This window comes from Colossoma macropomum, unplaced genomic scaffold (genome assembly GCF_904425465.1).
Source record: "Colossoma macropomum unplaced genomic scaffold, Colossoma_macropomum, whole genome shotgun sequence".
NCBI classification, from domain to species: domain Eukaryota; kingdom Metazoa; phylum Chordata; class Actinopteri; order Characiformes; family Serrasalmidae; genus Colossoma; species Colossoma macropomum.
In genome coordinates, this window is record NW_023494795.1 from 8,196,014 (window position 1) to 8,214,379 (window position 18,366).

The 18,366-nt window shown below is 38.6% G+C and overlaps 1 protein-coding gene across 1 annotated transcript; it reads left to right on the forward strand.

Annotated features, from left to right (window-relative positions):
• Positions 1-533: 533 nt before the first annotated feature.
• Positions 534-17,912, forward strand: LOC118816080 (E3 ubiquitin/ISG15 ligase TRIM25-like). The gene is made up of 12 exons (XM_036582587.1): positions 534-1,266; positions 1,580-1,675; positions 1,877-2,110; positions 2,317-2,476; positions 3,116-3,172; positions 8,417-8,943; positions 10,142-10,882; positions 11,468-11,563; positions 11,761-11,994; positions 12,394-12,553; positions 14,259-14,315; positions 14,620-17,912. The coding sequence occupies exons 1-12, from the start codon at positions 682-684 to the stop codon at positions 15,147-15,149; spliced, it is 3,477 nt and encodes a 1,158-aa protein (XP_036438480.1). The 5' UTR covers positions 534-681; the 3' UTR covers positions 15,150-17,912.
• Positions 17,913-18,366: the final 454 nt, after the last annotated feature.

Genomic DNA, 18,366 nt, shown 5'->3' on the forward strand with positions numbered 1-18,366 from the left:
CAAACAAAGGAAAGGCGGGAAAGAAAAGAAAACCTGGAAATGGAGCACACCAAGTGGCTGAGTGGGAGAAGAGGAGGAGCTCAGCACTTTCTCTGAGTAGTATTTTTTTAAAACCCCCCCAAAGAAAAAGCCAGGGAAGAACAGCCAGAGAAACCCTGAGAGGAGGACTTAAGGGGTTCAGTCTGGCACAGTCAAGAAAAGTGAGAGGGAAGGGAGACCCAGGAGAAAATGTGAGGGGCTTTACCAAATTACCAGCTTAGACTTGTATCACTCTCTGAAAAAAGAACCCAAGACTGAGCACAGAGGTGAGAGCTGGCTTCCCTTAAATAGAGGAGGAACAGGTGCCACTGATTGCCCCTAATCATGGTGCAGTGGCTCTGTGCCTCCCTCTGGTGGCCGAAGTGGCCAAGCAGACAGCCCAACCCCAGTCTGGGCCGTTACAGGAAGATAAGATTACAGAGTGTTTTTCTGCAAAGAGGAAAATCAAGAAATGCTGTAAACAGCCACAAATAATAACCCAGCTTATTTCTGTACCAATAAAACTCTTTCTTTTTTCTCACGATCACACAGCTCAACTGTTCTCCTTCAGTGTAACAGCCTGTTTGGCTCCGCCCTCTCTCTCTGCTCTCTGAACTGCAGAATCATGAAGCCACTCCTCCCTCAGTCTGTGAGGGCAGGAAAATGGCCAGTATTTCAGTAGATCAGGACCAGTTCAGCTGTCCAGTCTGTCTGGATCTGCTGAAGGATCCAGTAACTATTCACTGTGGACACAGTTACTGTATGGTGTGTATTAATGGCTGCTGGGATCAGGATGATCAGAGGGGGGTCTACAGCTGCCCCCAGTGCAGAGAGACTTTCACTCCGAGGCCTGTTCTACGCAGAAACAATGTTATAGCTGAAGTGGTGGAGAAACTGAAGAAGACAGAACTCCGAGCTGCTTCTCCTGCTCACTGTTACGCTGGACCTGGAGATGTGGAGTGTGATTTCTGCACTGGGAGGAAACTCAAAGCCATCAAGTCCTGTCTGATGTGTTTGGCCTCCTTTTGTGAAACTCATCTTAAACCTCACTATGAAGTTGCTTCCTGGAAAAACCACAAGCTGGTCAAAGCTTCCACACGACTACGAGAGAAGATCTGCTCTCAGCACGACAAACTGATCGAGATCTACTGTCGTACTGACCAAACATGCATCTGTTATTTGTGCATGTTGGATCAACACAAAGGTCATGATTCAGTCTCAGCTGCAGCAGAGAGAACTGAGAGACAGGTCAGAAGTAGAACTTTAATATATTTCTGCATTATTTCATTTTTTCTACATGTTATATTTTGATTTGTTAGAAAAAATTCAGGTTCAAATGAGCAAGATTAGTCACAGTGCAGTCTGTAATTAAAACAGTGGTATATTGGAAACAGTGTAATTCAGCACATTGAATCTGATATGAACATATTGGATAAAATGTTTTGAATATACAGCTGGTTTCAAACACACTCTCCCAGATTAGGTGATCAGAAGTAACTGGACTGCTCATTTGCTTCCACTGACCTGCATTGTGATTGTCATGTATGTTATTTCTACACAGCGTCAGTTAAAGGAGATGCAGAGTGAATCCCAGAAGAGAATCCAGGAGAAAGAGAAGAAGCTGCAGGAGCTGAAACAGGCTGTGAACACTATTAAGGTGAGTAAGTGAGCAGAGATCTGCTGGAGCAGCTACTTCACACCTCACTCAGACTCTCCTACAGTACTGAGACCACTATTAAAACACTTTGAGATCCTACACAGCCAAAAAGTGGACAATAAGTCATCCACGGATTACAGTAAAAGTTAATGGTAGTTGATTTTTAAGTGGACCTCCATCTGGTCTGTGTGTGTCTAACAGAGCTCTGCACAGACAGCAGTGGAGGACAGTGAGAGGATCTTTACTGAGCTGATCTGCTCCATTGAGAAAAAGCGCTCTGAGGTAACAGAGCTGATCAGAGCTCAGGAGAAGACTGAACTGAGTGGAGCTGAAGAGCTCATTGAACAGCTGGAGCAGGAGATTGCTGATCTAAAGAGGAGAGACACTGAGCTGGAGCAGCTTTCACACACAGAGGATCACATCCATTTCCTCCAGGTAACAACCACTGTCTGAAGTACGGAGGAACCTATTTCTCATAAAAGTGTAATGTAGTTACTCCTTTAAGGCAGTAATGAAGATTCTGTATATACCATGAATAAAAACTGTATTCAAAACTATAATTTTTCACTAAAATGTGTATTGTCAAATTAAGCCTGTAGCATTAATGTTGTGTATGTTTTTCTTTATTTCTTTTTATGTAGAGTCTCCAGTCTCTTTGTGTCTCTTCTGGATCTGAAGACTCTCCCAACATCTTCATCAGTCAACATCTCTCATTTGATAAAGTGAGCAAATCTCTCTCTGATCTGAAGAAGAAACTGGAGGAATTCTGTGAAGAGACACTCAACAGAATCTCTCCACATGGTAAGAGGAGCTGTCCTGCTGTGAAATATGATGTTGGATGTCTCTGTTTGGTCAGCAGGGTGAAGTGGGGTGTGTGGAGTGTTATGCTGCAAATCTGGAGGACACAGCACTCCACAGTTTAGTGCTTTAGCTTTAACACATTCTGAAATACACAGAATTTTTTGCGGAAGGTGAGACGGATCAGTTTTTTTTCCTGTCCCATCAAAACATATATACACACACACACACACACATATACACATATACACACACACACAAATATACACACACAAATATACACACACAAATACACAAATACACACACACACACATATACACATACACACACACACACACACACACACCAATACACACATACATTCACATACACACACACACACACACGCTCACACACACACTCACACACACACACACACACACACAGAAATTGGTCACAATTTGTATTTTTTCAATTTTTCTTTTCAGAGAACAAAACTGTTGATATTTATCCAGAGTCCACAGTAAATTTAATACATCAATAATTGGTCCCTAATCTGCTCTTATTGAGCATGAAAATGACAATATTCCTCCTGTAATCTTGTTCTAAACAGAGTCTTTGTGTTGTAGCTGCTCATTCTTTATTGTATTGTGTCTCCACAGCTGCAGCAGTTCAGATCTTACTGTCAGAACCACAAACCAGAGAAGACTTTCTACAGTGTATGTAACACACACACACACACCACACACACACACACACACACACACACACACTCACACACACACACACACCCTGTTCGGACTGTAAATATGACAAGCTTCAGTAACAACCAGTATTTAACGCTTTACATAAGGGTTGCAAATTAACTGATCATTTTGTGCTACTAAGTAATAACTTACTCATTCTTTAAATGTTAACTAACTGTGCATGAAGTATTAGTTCCTGATTAAGTACTTAGTAATTGAGTGCTTTAGTGGACATTTTCCTTCTTCTCCACATATTCAGCTGCTTCTCTATGCTCAGAGCTCTCTTTAACTTTTCACCGTTAATTACTATTTTATGTGTCCTTCCAAGTGAAGTGATAATCTTCCTTACCAACTTACTGATTTTAACATGAATTCACGATTATAAGCAGCCTGTGCACGCTCACAGTCAGTCACAGAAGAAACTGAAGTAGACATACAGGTTAGGCCTAAAACACAGGCTGCTTATTCAAAGATGTATGTAGACAGTTGCCTTTATAAGAAACAGAATAAAACATGCAAATACTGACAATATCTGTCACACTATTATCTTAATATCTCAAATTTAAAAGTGCCAAAATGACACGACTCCCAATCTTGAATCCCTAAACAACCTGTCATGTGTGAGTATGAACGACTTGTTTTAGCTTAATAAAAAAAACCTGAATTGTTCTGCTTATTGTGTAGCATCATTTAGAATAAATGATAATTGTGTATTGTGTTTTCCTATATATACATACACAATAACTAGTCAAATCATGAGTTTGTAGTAAATTAGTAGTAAAATGATCATGTTACTGGGAGGGACACAAAGCAGAAATCAAGTCATAAAGAATTAATTAGTAGGTTAATTAACAGATAATTATTGGATTGACACATAAGCACTAGTTGGTAACACTTTACATTAAGGGTCGCTAATCAATCATTAATTATATAATAATCAACTATTAATTTCCCATTATTTAGTTATTAGTTAACTCTTCATTAAGCATTAGCTATTACTTAGTAATTGATTAAGCACTTATCAATTAGTAATTAAGTACACTGTTATCTGTGTACTAACTGCTGCTTATTACATTGTTAATTAACTAATAAGTATTTTTCTTCATATAAAGAAGTAACGTGATAACTTACTAGCACTTATGTGTTAAGCTAATTATCTGTTAATTAACTTTCCATCACCTCCATATATTCAGTTGCTTCACTTTTCTCACTTTGGTTCTTGTTCATTAAAGATGCTTATGGTCACATCTGACCGTAAGATGAGCGCACACAAATTCATGGACGGTTTTGTTATTCATTACTTTCATCTTGGCATATCTGTACAAACTAACTCATATCTGGTAGGAGTGCATGTAAATTTGGGCATAAATGCTGGATATGTGGCTAATTAACCAAAACTATTATCAACATAATCTGTAATAGCAAAAATAAAAACAACAGTAGAAAATTTCAATAACACTAATTTGTGTGCATGACGGTCCAGTACAAAAATGGATGTACTTACTTTACATGCACATTGATATAAACAAGTGCTGCAACTATTTCATGTTCCATTTAAAGACACATTACACTGTGCTTTTGTTGTCATACACTGCAATAATACAGCGTTTATTTTAGGGAACTAATTACACTAAACCATCACTCTACTATGTTAACAACACTGAGTATTTTTGTTTTTTTTCACATTTTATTTTTTTCCAGTTGTTGTCAGTTTAATACTATTAAGTTTGGTCAGCTGGGGAGGAGTGCACTCACTGCTGGACATCAAACTCCACCCACGAGCACGGCCATTAGCTTTCATGCCAAACACTGCCGTTTTATTGGCTGGCTACTGAAACATCTGCATAAATTAGTGTGTGCTTCATGTAAATGATATGTAAATGAGGTGCTGGTCGGCTGGTTTCATGCACTGAAGCTGATTTATCATTTATGCTCAAATCTCCACTTGTTTCCACATCGTACAAAATTGTTATGAATCAGACGCAGAGCAGTTCATACCTTACAAAAGGCAAAAAAAGTGTTCTTTTTACGCGACTTTGATGATTAATGGCCATTAGATCTTTACATTTTGACCATTAATTACTTCTTAAATTCCTCTTAATCAACCATTCATTGCTTCTTAAATTCCTCTTACTTAACCATTAATTACTGCTTTTGTGTTGTCACTTTACTTGGAAGAACACAAAAGCAGTAATTAATGGTTAAGTAAGACGAATTTAAGAAGTAATTAATGGTCAAAATGTAAAGATCTAATGGCCATGGGCCCTTTTCACAAAGAGTCCCGATTACGTCCGGATTAAGCATTAGCAGTGAACTATAATGCTCTATAACTATAATACTGAGCTACAACAGACATATGTTAGTTTTTGTGCACTATCATGACAAAAGGAAGTGAATGGAAGCACTGATTTAACTGTAAACACAGCTAAAATGCTGTGTGTGGTGGAGCCCTGCTTACTGCTGCTGCTTACATCAAGCAGTGTCTCTGTAGTTGAACAACATGCCAGCGATTTCTGTAATATTTCTGTTTTCAAAAGAAATAAAAGTTCTTCTATGTAGTATGAATTTGGTTTAGCTGTAGCTAGCTAGCAACGCTAGAAGCCATTTCTAACTGTAGCTGTATTCCCAAAATAAGGAAGCTAGTTAGCTTTCATTAGCTGCTGCCACCAGCCGGCTAATGTGGAGCAGGTTCTGTGACACATTTAGCTATATGATGGCAGCGACTTCTGACATAAACGCAAACAAAAACTTTCATATGTAAAGTCTATTGGATAGACATCGTTTACACTGTATTAGCTTACGGTAGGCTAGCAGGCTACAGTCGCTAATTAGCTAGCCTACCATTAGCAGTTTGAGGAGCACCAGCTTCATATGAGTAGCAAACTTTAAAGCTAGCTGGTTAGCTATGTTAGCGATCAGCCAAACAGCATCATTCTTATAGCCTCATGGTAATTTTTGAAGCAGCACTTCAGAAAACAGCCACCTTTCACTGCTCAGTCAAAAACACGACTCCTAGCTAACCTAACTTGTATGTTAGCATCGCGGTTCTGCTGTGACGTTTTGAAAAAGCTGCTTTATGTTAGCCAGGCAATCTAGTTTGGTTAGCAGTAGCTTCCAGCCAGTATATCTAGCTTAATATAAACAGAGTCTATAAAATTCATGCTGCATATAAAAGTTCTTCTTTCTTTTGAAAACAGAAGATTACCGAATCGCTGGCCTGTTGTACAAAGACACAGAGACTGCTTGATGTGAAGCAGCTGCAGCAGAACTGCAGTAAAAACAACACACAGCATCTCAGCTTTGTTTACAGTTAAATCAGCGCCTCCGTCCCCTTCTCACTCTCACTGTCACAGCCGTGCAGGAAAACTAAAATACAGCTGTTGTAGCTCCGTGTTTGAGCGTTATAGTTCACTACTAAACATTGTGACATCGCGTCTGCAGTAGCTATATGGAGAGGAAGTGAGTTTTACCCTGCTAATGCTTAAACCAGAAGTAATCACGAATCTTGTGAAAAGGGCCCATTAATCATCAAAGTCGCGTAAAAAGAACACTTTTTTTGCCTTTTGTAAGGTATGAACTGCTCTGCGTCTGATTCATAACAATTTTGTACGATGTGGAAACAAGTGGAGATTTGAGCATAAATGATAAATCAGCTTCAGTGCATGAAACCAGCCGACCAGCACCTCATTTACATATCATTTACATGAAGCACACACTAATTTATGCAGATGTTTCAGTAGCCAGCCAATAAAACGGCAGTGTTTGGCATGAAAGCTAATGGCCGTGCTCGTGGGTGGAGTTTGATGTCCAGCAGTGAGTGCACTCCTCCCCTGCTGACCAAACTTAATAGTATTAAACTGACAACAACTGGAAAAAAATAAAATGTGAAAAAAAACAAAAATACTCAGTGTTGTTAACATAGTAGAGTGATGGTTTAGTGTAATTAGTTCCCTAAAATAAACGCTGTATTATTGCAGTGTATGACAACAAAAGCACAGTGTAATGTGTCTTTAAATGGAACATGAAATAGTTGCAGCACTTGTTTATATCAATGTGCATGTAAAGTAAGTACATCCATTTTTGTACTGGACCGTCATGCACACAAATTAGTGTTATTGAAATTTTCTACTGTTGTTTTTATTTTTGCTATTACAGATTATGTTGATAATAGTTTTGGTTAATTAGCCACATATCCAGCATTTATGCCCAAATTTACATGCACTCCTACCAGATATGAGTTAGTTTGTACAGATATGCCAAGATGAAAGTAATGAATAACAAAACCGTCCATGAATTTGTGTGCGCTCATCTTACGGTCAGATGTGACCATAAGCATCTTTAATGAACAAGAACCAAAGTGAGAAAAGTGAAGCAACTGAATATATGGAGGTGATGGAAAGTTAATTAACAGATAATTAGCGGGATTAACACATAAGTGCTAGTAAGTTATCACGTTACTTCTTTACATGAAGAAAATACTTATTAGTTAATTAACAATGTAATAAGCAGCAGTTAGTACACAGATAACGAGTAAATAAGCCACAAACTAATGACAAACTAACTTATCAACTAACAGTGTACTTAATTACTAACTGATAAGTGCTTAATCAATTACTAAGTAATAGCTAATGCTTAATGAAGAGTTAACTAATAACTAAATAATGGGAAATTAATAGTTAATTAATAGTTGATTATTATATAATTAATGATTGATTAGCGACCCTTGATGTAAAGTGTTACCCACTAGTTATTTCTTGTGTACCTTATTTATATGGGTAAATACACTTATCAGTTTGCTAGCAGTTTATTAAGCACAAGTTAATACACAGTTAATGAGTATATAGTCTGTGAACTGATGACAAACTAAAGTATTAGTGTACAGTGTACGCAATAACTAATCAATGAGTATGTAATCAGTATCTAATGCTTAGTTAGTGGTTAATTAATATATAAAATAATGAGTAATTGCTTGATTTCATATAACTATAACTTAATTTGTGGCCCCTTATGTAAAGTGGTGGGTTTTTTTTTTGGTCTGGTCATTGTGATTATATTTATCATTTTTATTTTTTTCTCTGTGTATTTATTTAACGCTTAGTATTTTGGAAAATTATTGAGTTGAAAAATAAGTATATGAACTGTACACTTTTTTGTAAACATTTTTGTAAAAAAATTGTAAAAACATTCAGTATGAGCTGAACTCATCTTCTTTTTTAGATTTCTGTCAGCTAACTCTGGATCCCAACACAGCACATCCTCACCTCATTCTGTCTGAGGAGAACAGAGTGGTCAGGAGTAGTAAGAGTGTCCAGCCATACTCTGACCATCCAGAGAGATTTACCCTGTGCGGTCAGGTGCTGTGTGAGGAGAGTGTGAGTGGACGGTGTTACTGGGAGGTTGAGTGGAGCAGTAGTTGGGGATGTGTGTACATTTCAGTCTCATATAAAGGAATCAGCAGGAAAGAGTCAGGTAATGACAGTAACTTTGGACACAACAGTCAGTCCTGGAGTCTTCGCTGTGGTTCTACTCTCTCCTTCTATCACAACAACATTCAGACTAAGATCTCAGCCCCGTCCTCCTCCAGAATAGGAGTGTATGTGGATCACAGTGCAGGAACTCTGTCCTTCTACAGCATCTCTGACACAATAACCCTCCTACACACAGTCCACACCACCTTCACTCAGCCTCTCTATGCTGGATTCTGGCTTCCTTATGTTGGATCTACTGTAACATGCAATCCAAAATGAACATCTGATCTATATATATATATATATATATATATACTATATATATATATATATATATATATAAGCAGTTCAAAAGTTTGAAAATATGTAAGTATAAATAAGTATAAGAACTTTTTGAAATGAATAACAGATGCATAATGGGAATGCATTTTTATTTATCTAAGTTGGGTAGTTATTACTTACAATAACAGTGGTATATATTAAGTCAATTCACAGTTTTTAATTATATAAAATATCTGTTTTCAGTAAATAAAATATAAACACATGACAGTTAAGTTGCCACATAAGCTACTCAGGTAACAGTATGACGCTGCAGTATGACAGGTAAGAGTATAAACAACTGCATGAACAGAATGAAACCAGTGGAGTTTCTTGTGGTGGCCAAAGTGTATTAATTAGCTTATTGTACAGTAATTAACACATGAATTCCTGATAAATTCAGATGTTGAAAAAAGCCTTTATTACCTTCATCTTCATTTATTAGTACATGCGATAGTGAATGCTGAGTAATTTAATCTCAACGTTGTTAATGTATGACTTACTCTTCAGTTCCTGATTAATTACTCATTATTGTTTGATTAATTATTCATTAGAAAATGTCTTAAATTGCTGTTAGATCATGTACCTTAAATGTAATGTGTTACTAGATTTTTTTCTACATCACACTAAAATTTCTTTATAAACTTACTGTGTCTGTATTTACTGTATGTGTGTAGAATGCAGATGTATCTCTGTGGGTATCTGACTGTATTCAGACAACAGTAATAAACTTTAACTGCATTGCTGGTCCAGTTTTGTCCTTTAGAGGCCATTTGAAGGCCTTTAGTCTCTCTGCTAGTGATTAAGTGTAACAACAACAATTATAGTGAGTTATAAGCAGATACTTTTACCTAAAGCAGTTTGTGCACATTTAAAGCTTTTTTAAAGTAAAAATGAAAAATCACAGTAACGTCAAGTGGTGATCCATACAGAGCTGATGTGTAAAGGTTTGACAGATAATGAACGGTTGTTATTGAAGTCTTAGAGCAGAGAAAACAAAACTGCAGAGTAGAGTGATTCTAGTACAAGGACAGAAACACTGAGCTTCACCTGACAATAAAGGTAAGATTGTGATTGTTGTAAATGTTGTAAACAGCCACAAACTACCACCCAGTTTATCTGTTTCTGACTGTATCAATAAAACTGTCTCTGTTATACAGCTTCACTGTTCTCCTTCAGTGTGAAAGCATGTTTGGCTCCGCCCTCTCTCTGCTCTCTGAACTGCAGAATCATGAAGCCACTCCTACTCAGTTCAGAGGAAGCGAAACTGATCTCAGAGAGCTGCTCTCTCTCAGTCTGTGAGTGCAGGAAAATGGCCAGTATTTCAGTAGATCAGGACCAGTTCAGCTGTCCAGTCTGTCTGGATCTGCTGAAGGATCCAGTGGCTATTCCCTGTGGACACAGTTACTGTAAGGTGTGTATTAATGGACACTGGGATCAGGATGATCAGAGGGGGGTCTACAGCTGCCCCCAGTGCAGAGAGACTTTCACTCCGAGGCCTGTTCTACGCAGAAACAACATGCTGGCTGAAGTGGTGGAGAAACTGAAGAAGACAGAACTCCGAGCTGCTTCTCCTGCTCACTGTTACGCTGGACCTGGAGATGTGGAGTGTGATTTCTGCACTGGGAGGAAACTCAAAGCCATCAAGTCCTGTCTGATGTGTTTGGCCTCCTTTTGTGAAACTCATCTTAAACCTCACTATGAAGTTCCTTCCTGGAAAAACCACAAGCTGGTCAAAGCTTCCACACGACTACGAGAGAAGATCTGCTCTCAGCACGACAAACTGATCGAGATCTACTGTCGTACTGACCAAACATGCATCTGTTATTTGTGCGTATTGGATCAACACAAAGGTCATGATTCAGTCTCAGCTGCAGCAGAAAGAACCGAGAGACAGGTCAGTTCTTTTAGAAATTCTTGATTACATATTTGTAAAAAATATTAACTAAGATGTTAAATAAGATTTTAACTGCAGTGTTTTGAATATAGAAGAGCACAGCTGTTATAAATGAGCATAACTACTCACAGAGCAGTCTGTAATAAACTAATGGAGCAGTTTGTGTTGTGTTGGTTGTGTAATTCAGCACAACGAGTTTGAAATGAAACAGGTTCTACCCAGTTAAAGTGCAGAGTGTCAGCTGTGTTGGCTGTTTTGAGGGGATGTATGAGTGAACTTTGTGGGATTTTACAGCAGTGGTCATACATAGTCCTCCCATTTTGGTGACCAAAAGTACAGTTGGCTGCTCTGTTGTTTGCACTGAACTGCATCTGTAACTCAGCTGTGAACTAGATACTAATATTCAAAAGAGGTTTATTGAGCTGATCTTTTCAATCACCCAGCTTCCAACTCTCCAGCTTAGTGGGAACATCTTTTAAGCCCAAAGGAAGTACATTGAAAAGCGGTGTGCAGCTCATTCAGCTGTATATTCTCACCTTCTGGTCTCTTGGTTTAATGGTATGATGGTGTCTTATGTGAACACAGAGTCAGTTAAAGAGAATTCAGGGGAAATCTCAGCAGAGAATCCAGGAGAAAGAGAAGAAGCTGCAGGAGCTGAAACAGGCTGTGAACACTATTAAGGTGAGTAGTGAGCAGAGATCTGCTGGAGCAGCTACTTCACACCTCAGTCAGACCCTCCTAAAGTAACGAGACCACTCTTAAGACACTTTGAGATCCTACACAGCCATAAAGTGGACAATCAGTCATCCATGGATTACAGTAAAAGTTAATGATAGTTGATCTTCAAAAGGACTTTCATCTGGTCTGTGTCCTAACAGAGCTCTGCACAGACAGCAGTGGAGGACAGTGAGAGGATCTTTACTGAGCTGATCTGCTCCATTGAGAAAAAGCGCTCTGAGGTAACAGAGCTGATCAGAGCTCAAGAGAAGACTGAACTGAGTGGAGCTGAAGAGCTCATTGAACAGCTGGAGCAGGAGATCGCTGATCTAAAGAGGAGAGACACTGAGCTGGAGCAGCTTTCACACACAGAGGATCACATCCACTTCCTCCAGGTAACAAACACTGTCTGATATACAGAGGAACCTGACAGAACATGAGAAACGCTGCCTCAGGCAATAATAAAGATATTTCATACACCATGAAGAAAAAAATAGCCACGTGTTAAGAAAAGTCCACTAAAGTGAGTTAGTTTTATTTGTTGCATGTTGTTGCTCTCAGAATCTTTTATCTCTCTAAAAAAGCAACTTTACAGCAGAAGCACATTTTTAAAAAGAATTTAATGTCACGGGATTTTATTCTAAGTCATTTCGGACGATTTCTATTGGGTCATTCATCATAAAATTTTGACATAATATGAAGGACAGCGGCTTTCTCAAATTATGTTCAAAATGTTTTGTTCTAAGAGCGCCGATATGCATCTATGTACTCTTTTTGCATTTCTAATTGTGTAGAGTGTCCAGCCTTTTCTCGTTTCTTCTGGGCCTGAGGAATCCACCACCATCACTGTCAATCACCAACTTTCATTTGATAAAGTGAGCAAATCTCTGCATGATCTGAAGAAGCAACTGGAGGAATTCTGTAAAGAGACACTCAACAGAATCTCTCCACATGGTAAGAGAGTTTTTCCTGCTGTGAAATCAGTTTTGGTTCTGAAATACTGAAAGCTGAGTAATGACAGATTTAGCAGGTCAAATTCGGAAAGAGGGGGGGCAGTCATGATGTAACATTTACATGTGATTAAATGAACAACTGTCTGCCTCATCTGGGATGAAGGCTTGTGTGAAATTCAATGTTGGAAATATCGGCTGAAGTGGGAAGAGTGAGAAGAGTGTCATACTGAATAGCACTCCACAATGTAGGGCTTCACCTGTAACTCTGCTGAGTTTGACATGCATTCGGTAATATCAGTTAAGCTACATAGAAACAAAGGGGTTTTACAGGGAATGTAATATTATTGTGCTCTCCATGTTTGTGAGTTGTGACGTCAAATTGTTTCTATTTGATTCTATCTGAATATGTCTAAATTAAGTTACAGACAAGTGACATATTAAATAATGATAGAAAAAAAATACATTATCTTTAGAAAACTGTCTTGTTAAAAATCACAAGTTGTCAGAACAGCTTCATTATGCCTTGACTTGGATCCTACAAGTCTCTGGTCTGGAACTGTACTGACATCTTAAATGTTAATTTGTCTATGTAATCAGGGCTTTATGCTGTGCAACCCTACTATATTATCCCTCTCTATATAGTTGTGGATGGACTGTTCTTGGTGACAGTCTTATCACTTTCTGCATTAACATTGTCACTGACGTGAAGATCAGCAGCTCTTGTTTTCCTTACATGTTGCACTAATTCGTGCTAATTGAATGTGCACTTTCAAACAACCCTGTTTACTGATGTCTTTCCTAAATGCAGACATCATTTTAGTCACCATTCGTCCTCCAGCTCTAGCCAATTGAGCAGTCTTTGTGACTCATGTTCTACTCAATTTTCCAAATTACACAAGATAAATGTGCATTTAGGGTGGGGGGTTGTGGGACTATTGTTGAAAAACATACATAGCTCACTGACATAACTACAGGGGGGGGCAGGGTGGGCAGTCGCACTGTGGCCTGTGGAAAAGGGGGGCCTATGGCGACCACCCCCCACCCCAGATTTTTTCATTGGGCCCCTCTAGGTTCAGACTGCTCATTGGGAAGAGTAGTTTCAGTAGTTTGACTTGTCGGTAAATATAGCGCAAAAGATGAACTAAAGCACAAAGCAGCAACATCCATTAATATGTGAAAAACTTCCTGTGCCCTTCTGCCCCCGATCTCTCACAGGATTGGTCTTTTTAAAGCACATACACTGTACATGTCATGTAATAAACGGTATCAGACATGTATAGTACAGCTAGCTGGCTAGGTGGTCTGGACAGGTGTACTTCTAGGTCATGTCAGAGAGGATAGAGCCCTGAACGCCTCCCAGGTAGTGGTTTGGTGACCTCTTATATTCAGGAGGGCTCTCCATGTGGCCAATCATGAACCTGCACTTCATGCAACAAGAGGGAAAAACACATAAAATGGCCAGTGACAGACTCAGAAAAGTTACTATGACTGCGGGTCGTAACAGAATTAATATAAAAATTATTTTGTTTAGTTATAGTCAATGATGGCATGTGTTGTGAACTGGAGCTCATCACTAGATATTTTTTATTTCCAGTTTATATATGCAGACTTAAATTGCATTCACATAAGAGTTTTTCTGTAATCTTGTTCTAAACTTCTAAAGTCTTTGTGTTGTAACTGCTCATTCTTGTATTGTGTCTCCACAGCTGCAGCAGTTCAGATCTTACTCTCAGAACCAAAAACCAGAGAAGACTTTCTACAGTGTATGTAACACACACACACACACACACATACAGAAACACACACACACACACACACAGAAACACACATAATTTATGAAAGTGTTCTCAGTAGTGTGTTCTCGGCGCTCCACCTTCTCTCAGTATTAGCACCTGTTCAGATCTTAAACAGGATAACAATAACTGTTAATACTGGTTCAGACAAATTATTCAAACGCCTTGCTTGGTTTTCATTAACTTTTCTGAGCTGTTCTATGGAATTTTTATTTTCTGGTCATTGTCATTGTTTTATATCTGTTTTGTCTTTTAAACTCATCTTTGTGTTTAGATTTCCGTCAGATGACTCTGGATCCCAACACAGCAAATTGTCTCCTCATTCTGTCAAAGAAGAACGAAGTGGTGACAAACAGAGGGATTTCCCAGCTATATCCTGATCACCCAGAGAGATTTAACCACTGGTGGCAGGTTCTGTGCGAGGAGAGTGTGAGTGGACGCTGTTACTGGGAGGTTGAGTGGAGCAGTGAGGAATATGTGTACATATCAGTCTCATATAAAGGGATCAGCAGGAAAGGATCAGGTAATGATAGTAAGTTTGGACGCAACAATCAGTCCTGGAGTCTGCAGTGTTCTTCCTCTCTCTCTTTCTGGCACAACAACATTGAGACTGAGATCTCAGCCCCGTCCTCCTCCAGAATAGGAGTGTATGTGGATCACAGAGCAGGAACTCTGTCCTTCTACAGCGTCTCTGACACAATGACCCTCCTACACACAGTCCACACCACCTTCACTCAGCCTCTCTATGCTGGGTTGTGGGTTTCTTCTGTTGGATCAACTATGACACTGTGCAATCTGAAATAATAGATATTTAGTAACTAAATGTGTAATCCTTCCACTGAAGTATAGACTGTGGAATTTGTTTGTTCAGTTGAAATGTACCAAAAAAAAAACAACACACAAAACAAACCTACTCACCCTAGGCTAAAGCATACTGCCACAGCAGACATTAAAAATGTTTGTGGACCATCTATGTCTCACCTTTGATGACTCAATATATTGACATTTCATTTGACATTTTGAGACAGCCCATTTCAGTTTTTCTAGCAAAATAACACTGTAACACTGTAAAATAACACTAACAAGTACCAAACTTGCTTGGTGTCAATAGTGATTAATCAATTTGTTTGTAGTTTTGGATATGGATAGAAAACAACACACTGTACCCTTTCAGTGATGGGATTGCACTTGTACAGGTCCCACAAGTACAGCTTTTGAGCACAGCTTCAAATTCATACACTGATGCACAGATAACATAATGATCCAGTCCATAACAAAGGTTAGGAATCAAGTGCAGGTTTACTGGGCAAACAGTAGATACATCAGTGATACCAGGCAGGGTCAGAATCGTCGTATACAGCATAGAGAATCAGGCAAACAGTCCAAACAAAGGATCTGGTACTCACAAATGATAAAGGCAGGCAAAAAGGTCATGACCAGAGAGGGCATACACAAAACACAACGCTCAAGTTGCAGGACATACCAAACAAGACTTCGCAGAGAACATGAATCCGTTAAATGCGCTACAAAATCATGTCTGATTTAAAACAGATGCCAGATAGAGGCTCAGTACTCTCGTGGCATGAGAGAAAATCACGGTAATGATCATTTCTGCTTGAGTATGTATTGTAGTACCAATAAAAATATTAATAAATGTTAATGTTTGTGTACAGTTACAATTTAAAAATAATCCTGAGCTGGCTATAAAATTAAAAATAACATCTAAAAATAATAATAAAAATTTGATATTACTAAAGACGAACTGTTTGAGACCTGAGACAAATCACAGTATGTAGTGCTGGTACATTTATTACACATCCTTCTGTTTAATATCTAAGGTTTTGCTGCCTGTTAGCTTAGCTTTTTTTAGCTTAATCAACTAGCTAGCATGCATTTAGAAGATAAGCATCAACTTATGTTATCTTACATTAATAATGTCTTTTTCTATAATGCATTGTAAATCACATGAAGGTGGCAAATTTGCAGAGCATGTCCTTCATGAGCACTGGCATGATCTCTCTCCGTCTCTCTCTTGCACACATCAGGCACCTCAATCTGAAATTTTAGTAGTCTAAACTAAAAAGTTCACAAACTGCAACACACATTTTTACTCTGCAACAGTTATCAAAAATAAAATGTTATTATAAATACTTCATTAAATTATTTTATTAGGAATAAATGCGGCCAATATTGTTGTGATCCCTAATTAGCTGCTCTTATAAAGAAGCCATAGCTAGTAAGCAGTTCTCTGGGAAATATGTCTACATAATTACTGCATTATTTGGAAATGTTTCAGAGAAGAAAATCTGGTCCCATCTTGTGCTTCAAAGGGCTCATATTCTGCATTTTTGAATTCAACATTTTTATTACATTTACATGTGTGTGCTTTTATGTACCAAAAACAGCCATTGTACATTTTTACATGACAATTTTTCAACTTCCCTTTATTCCTTAGAATTAAACAGTCTCCTTTCATTACTGTGCTTTTAAGACTGATATGTGTAAATGCTCTCTGTTCCAATTGGCTGCCATGTCTTGTGCTGAAATACTCCCTATAATTTCAGTGTGAGATGGTGGGGCTAACCTGCTGTAGACTGAACAGGCAGTTACGTGTTTGTTTTCATGACATCACAAAAAGAATGAATTCAAAACAGGCTGTTTTTCAGCTCAGTTTCCATATGTGGACTGTATGGACTGAGATTTGAACGATACATTTTTGATTTTGTGGTTTATAAACCTCTTCAAATCCTTTTATTTCAAAAAGGTGAGGAACATTCAGTTTTCCATGATATGGGCCCCTTATATTGAGAGTCTTCTTACCTGATAGAAATGTGGGAATTAAAAAATATATAAGTAATACTTGTTGGGACGATTGACTGATTCTGTGCTGATGTCTGTAATCGAACTCTCAGCAGAAACCTGTCACTGCACGAGATGCCCATTTATAGCCTACACCAATTATTCATGGTAATAAAGCCATTGACCGTTTTAATTGTGTTTACACCGAGAGTTATGAGAAGCAGGGCTCACCTTTGGGCACAATGCAGGCAAATCCATGAACCCATCATCAACAAACAAAGGCAACAGCCAAAAATCAGAAGAACCAACGAAATACACTTTGAAATGAGGCTTAGAATTACATGAAAACTGCCCACCAAGAACAAAATTAACTCCAGTGTCATGAGTTCTACCCATTTGTTTTGTCTTAATTTACCAAAAATTACCCTGCTTTACTGTATACACACCTACACATGACCAGAGATACGTTTGTATGCATATTTTGTATTTGACTTTAATTTGCTTGTAACCACAGAGAGTAAAGGCTTCACATTCATCTCCTCGTGCCTTATGCTGCCATCATGCTCTACAGTCACTGATAAAACTATTTAATGCTAGCTAGCTACCTAGAACAAGCTAGAAACAGAACACGTGCCATTCAAATGCACCTTCTCACTTCATCCTCAACCTACAAGAATCCCCTTTAAAATCTGTATATGCCTGTTTGATACATCTTTATTTATTAAGTGATGTTGAGGCAGTAGTGTTTTCCAGGTCCAGTTCTAGATGAGCCCCTCACTGCACAGTTTAGTGTTTCAGTTCTCTGCAACACCTTATCCAACACTTGAAGGTCTTGATGATCAGCTGATGAACTAAACTTGTTGCAGTAAAACACTAAACTGTGTAGATCAGGTATCACTCAGAACCACTTAAATAAAGAAAGACAGCATAAAAAAGATGAACTGAGTGTAAGATCTCTCCATTCTGCTCTGAGTGCCTCCTGAGAGCCAGAGCTTCCACCACCAGAAGTCCACACTGCTGAATCCACTGCAGTCTTCCAGCTGGAGCTCAAACTCATCCTCTAGATCAGTGTTCCCACTAGGGTCCTGTAGTCCACCTGCACTGCACAGTTTAGTTTATTCCTGCTCCATCACACCTGATTCAGCTCTAGAAGGACTTGATCATTAGCTAATGATGTGACTGAGGTGCAGGAAACACTAAACTGGGTTCCTGTAGGACTGAA

Excerpts from the sequence above, each read along its gene's own strand:
- LOC118816080 (XM_036582587.1), top strand. The coding sequence starts at position 682 with ATGGCCAGTATTTCAGTAGATCAGGACCAGTTCAGCTGTCCAGTCTGT. Across the intron at positions 1,676-1,876 it reads AGGCTGTGAACACTATTAAG|AGCTCTGCACAGACAGCAGT; the intron begins GTGAGTAAGTGA and ends TGTGTCTAACAG. Across the intron at positions 8,944-10,141 it reads CTGTAACATGCAATCCAAAA|ACAGCTTCACTGTTCTCCTT; the intron begins TGAACATCTGAT and ends TGTCTCTGTTAT.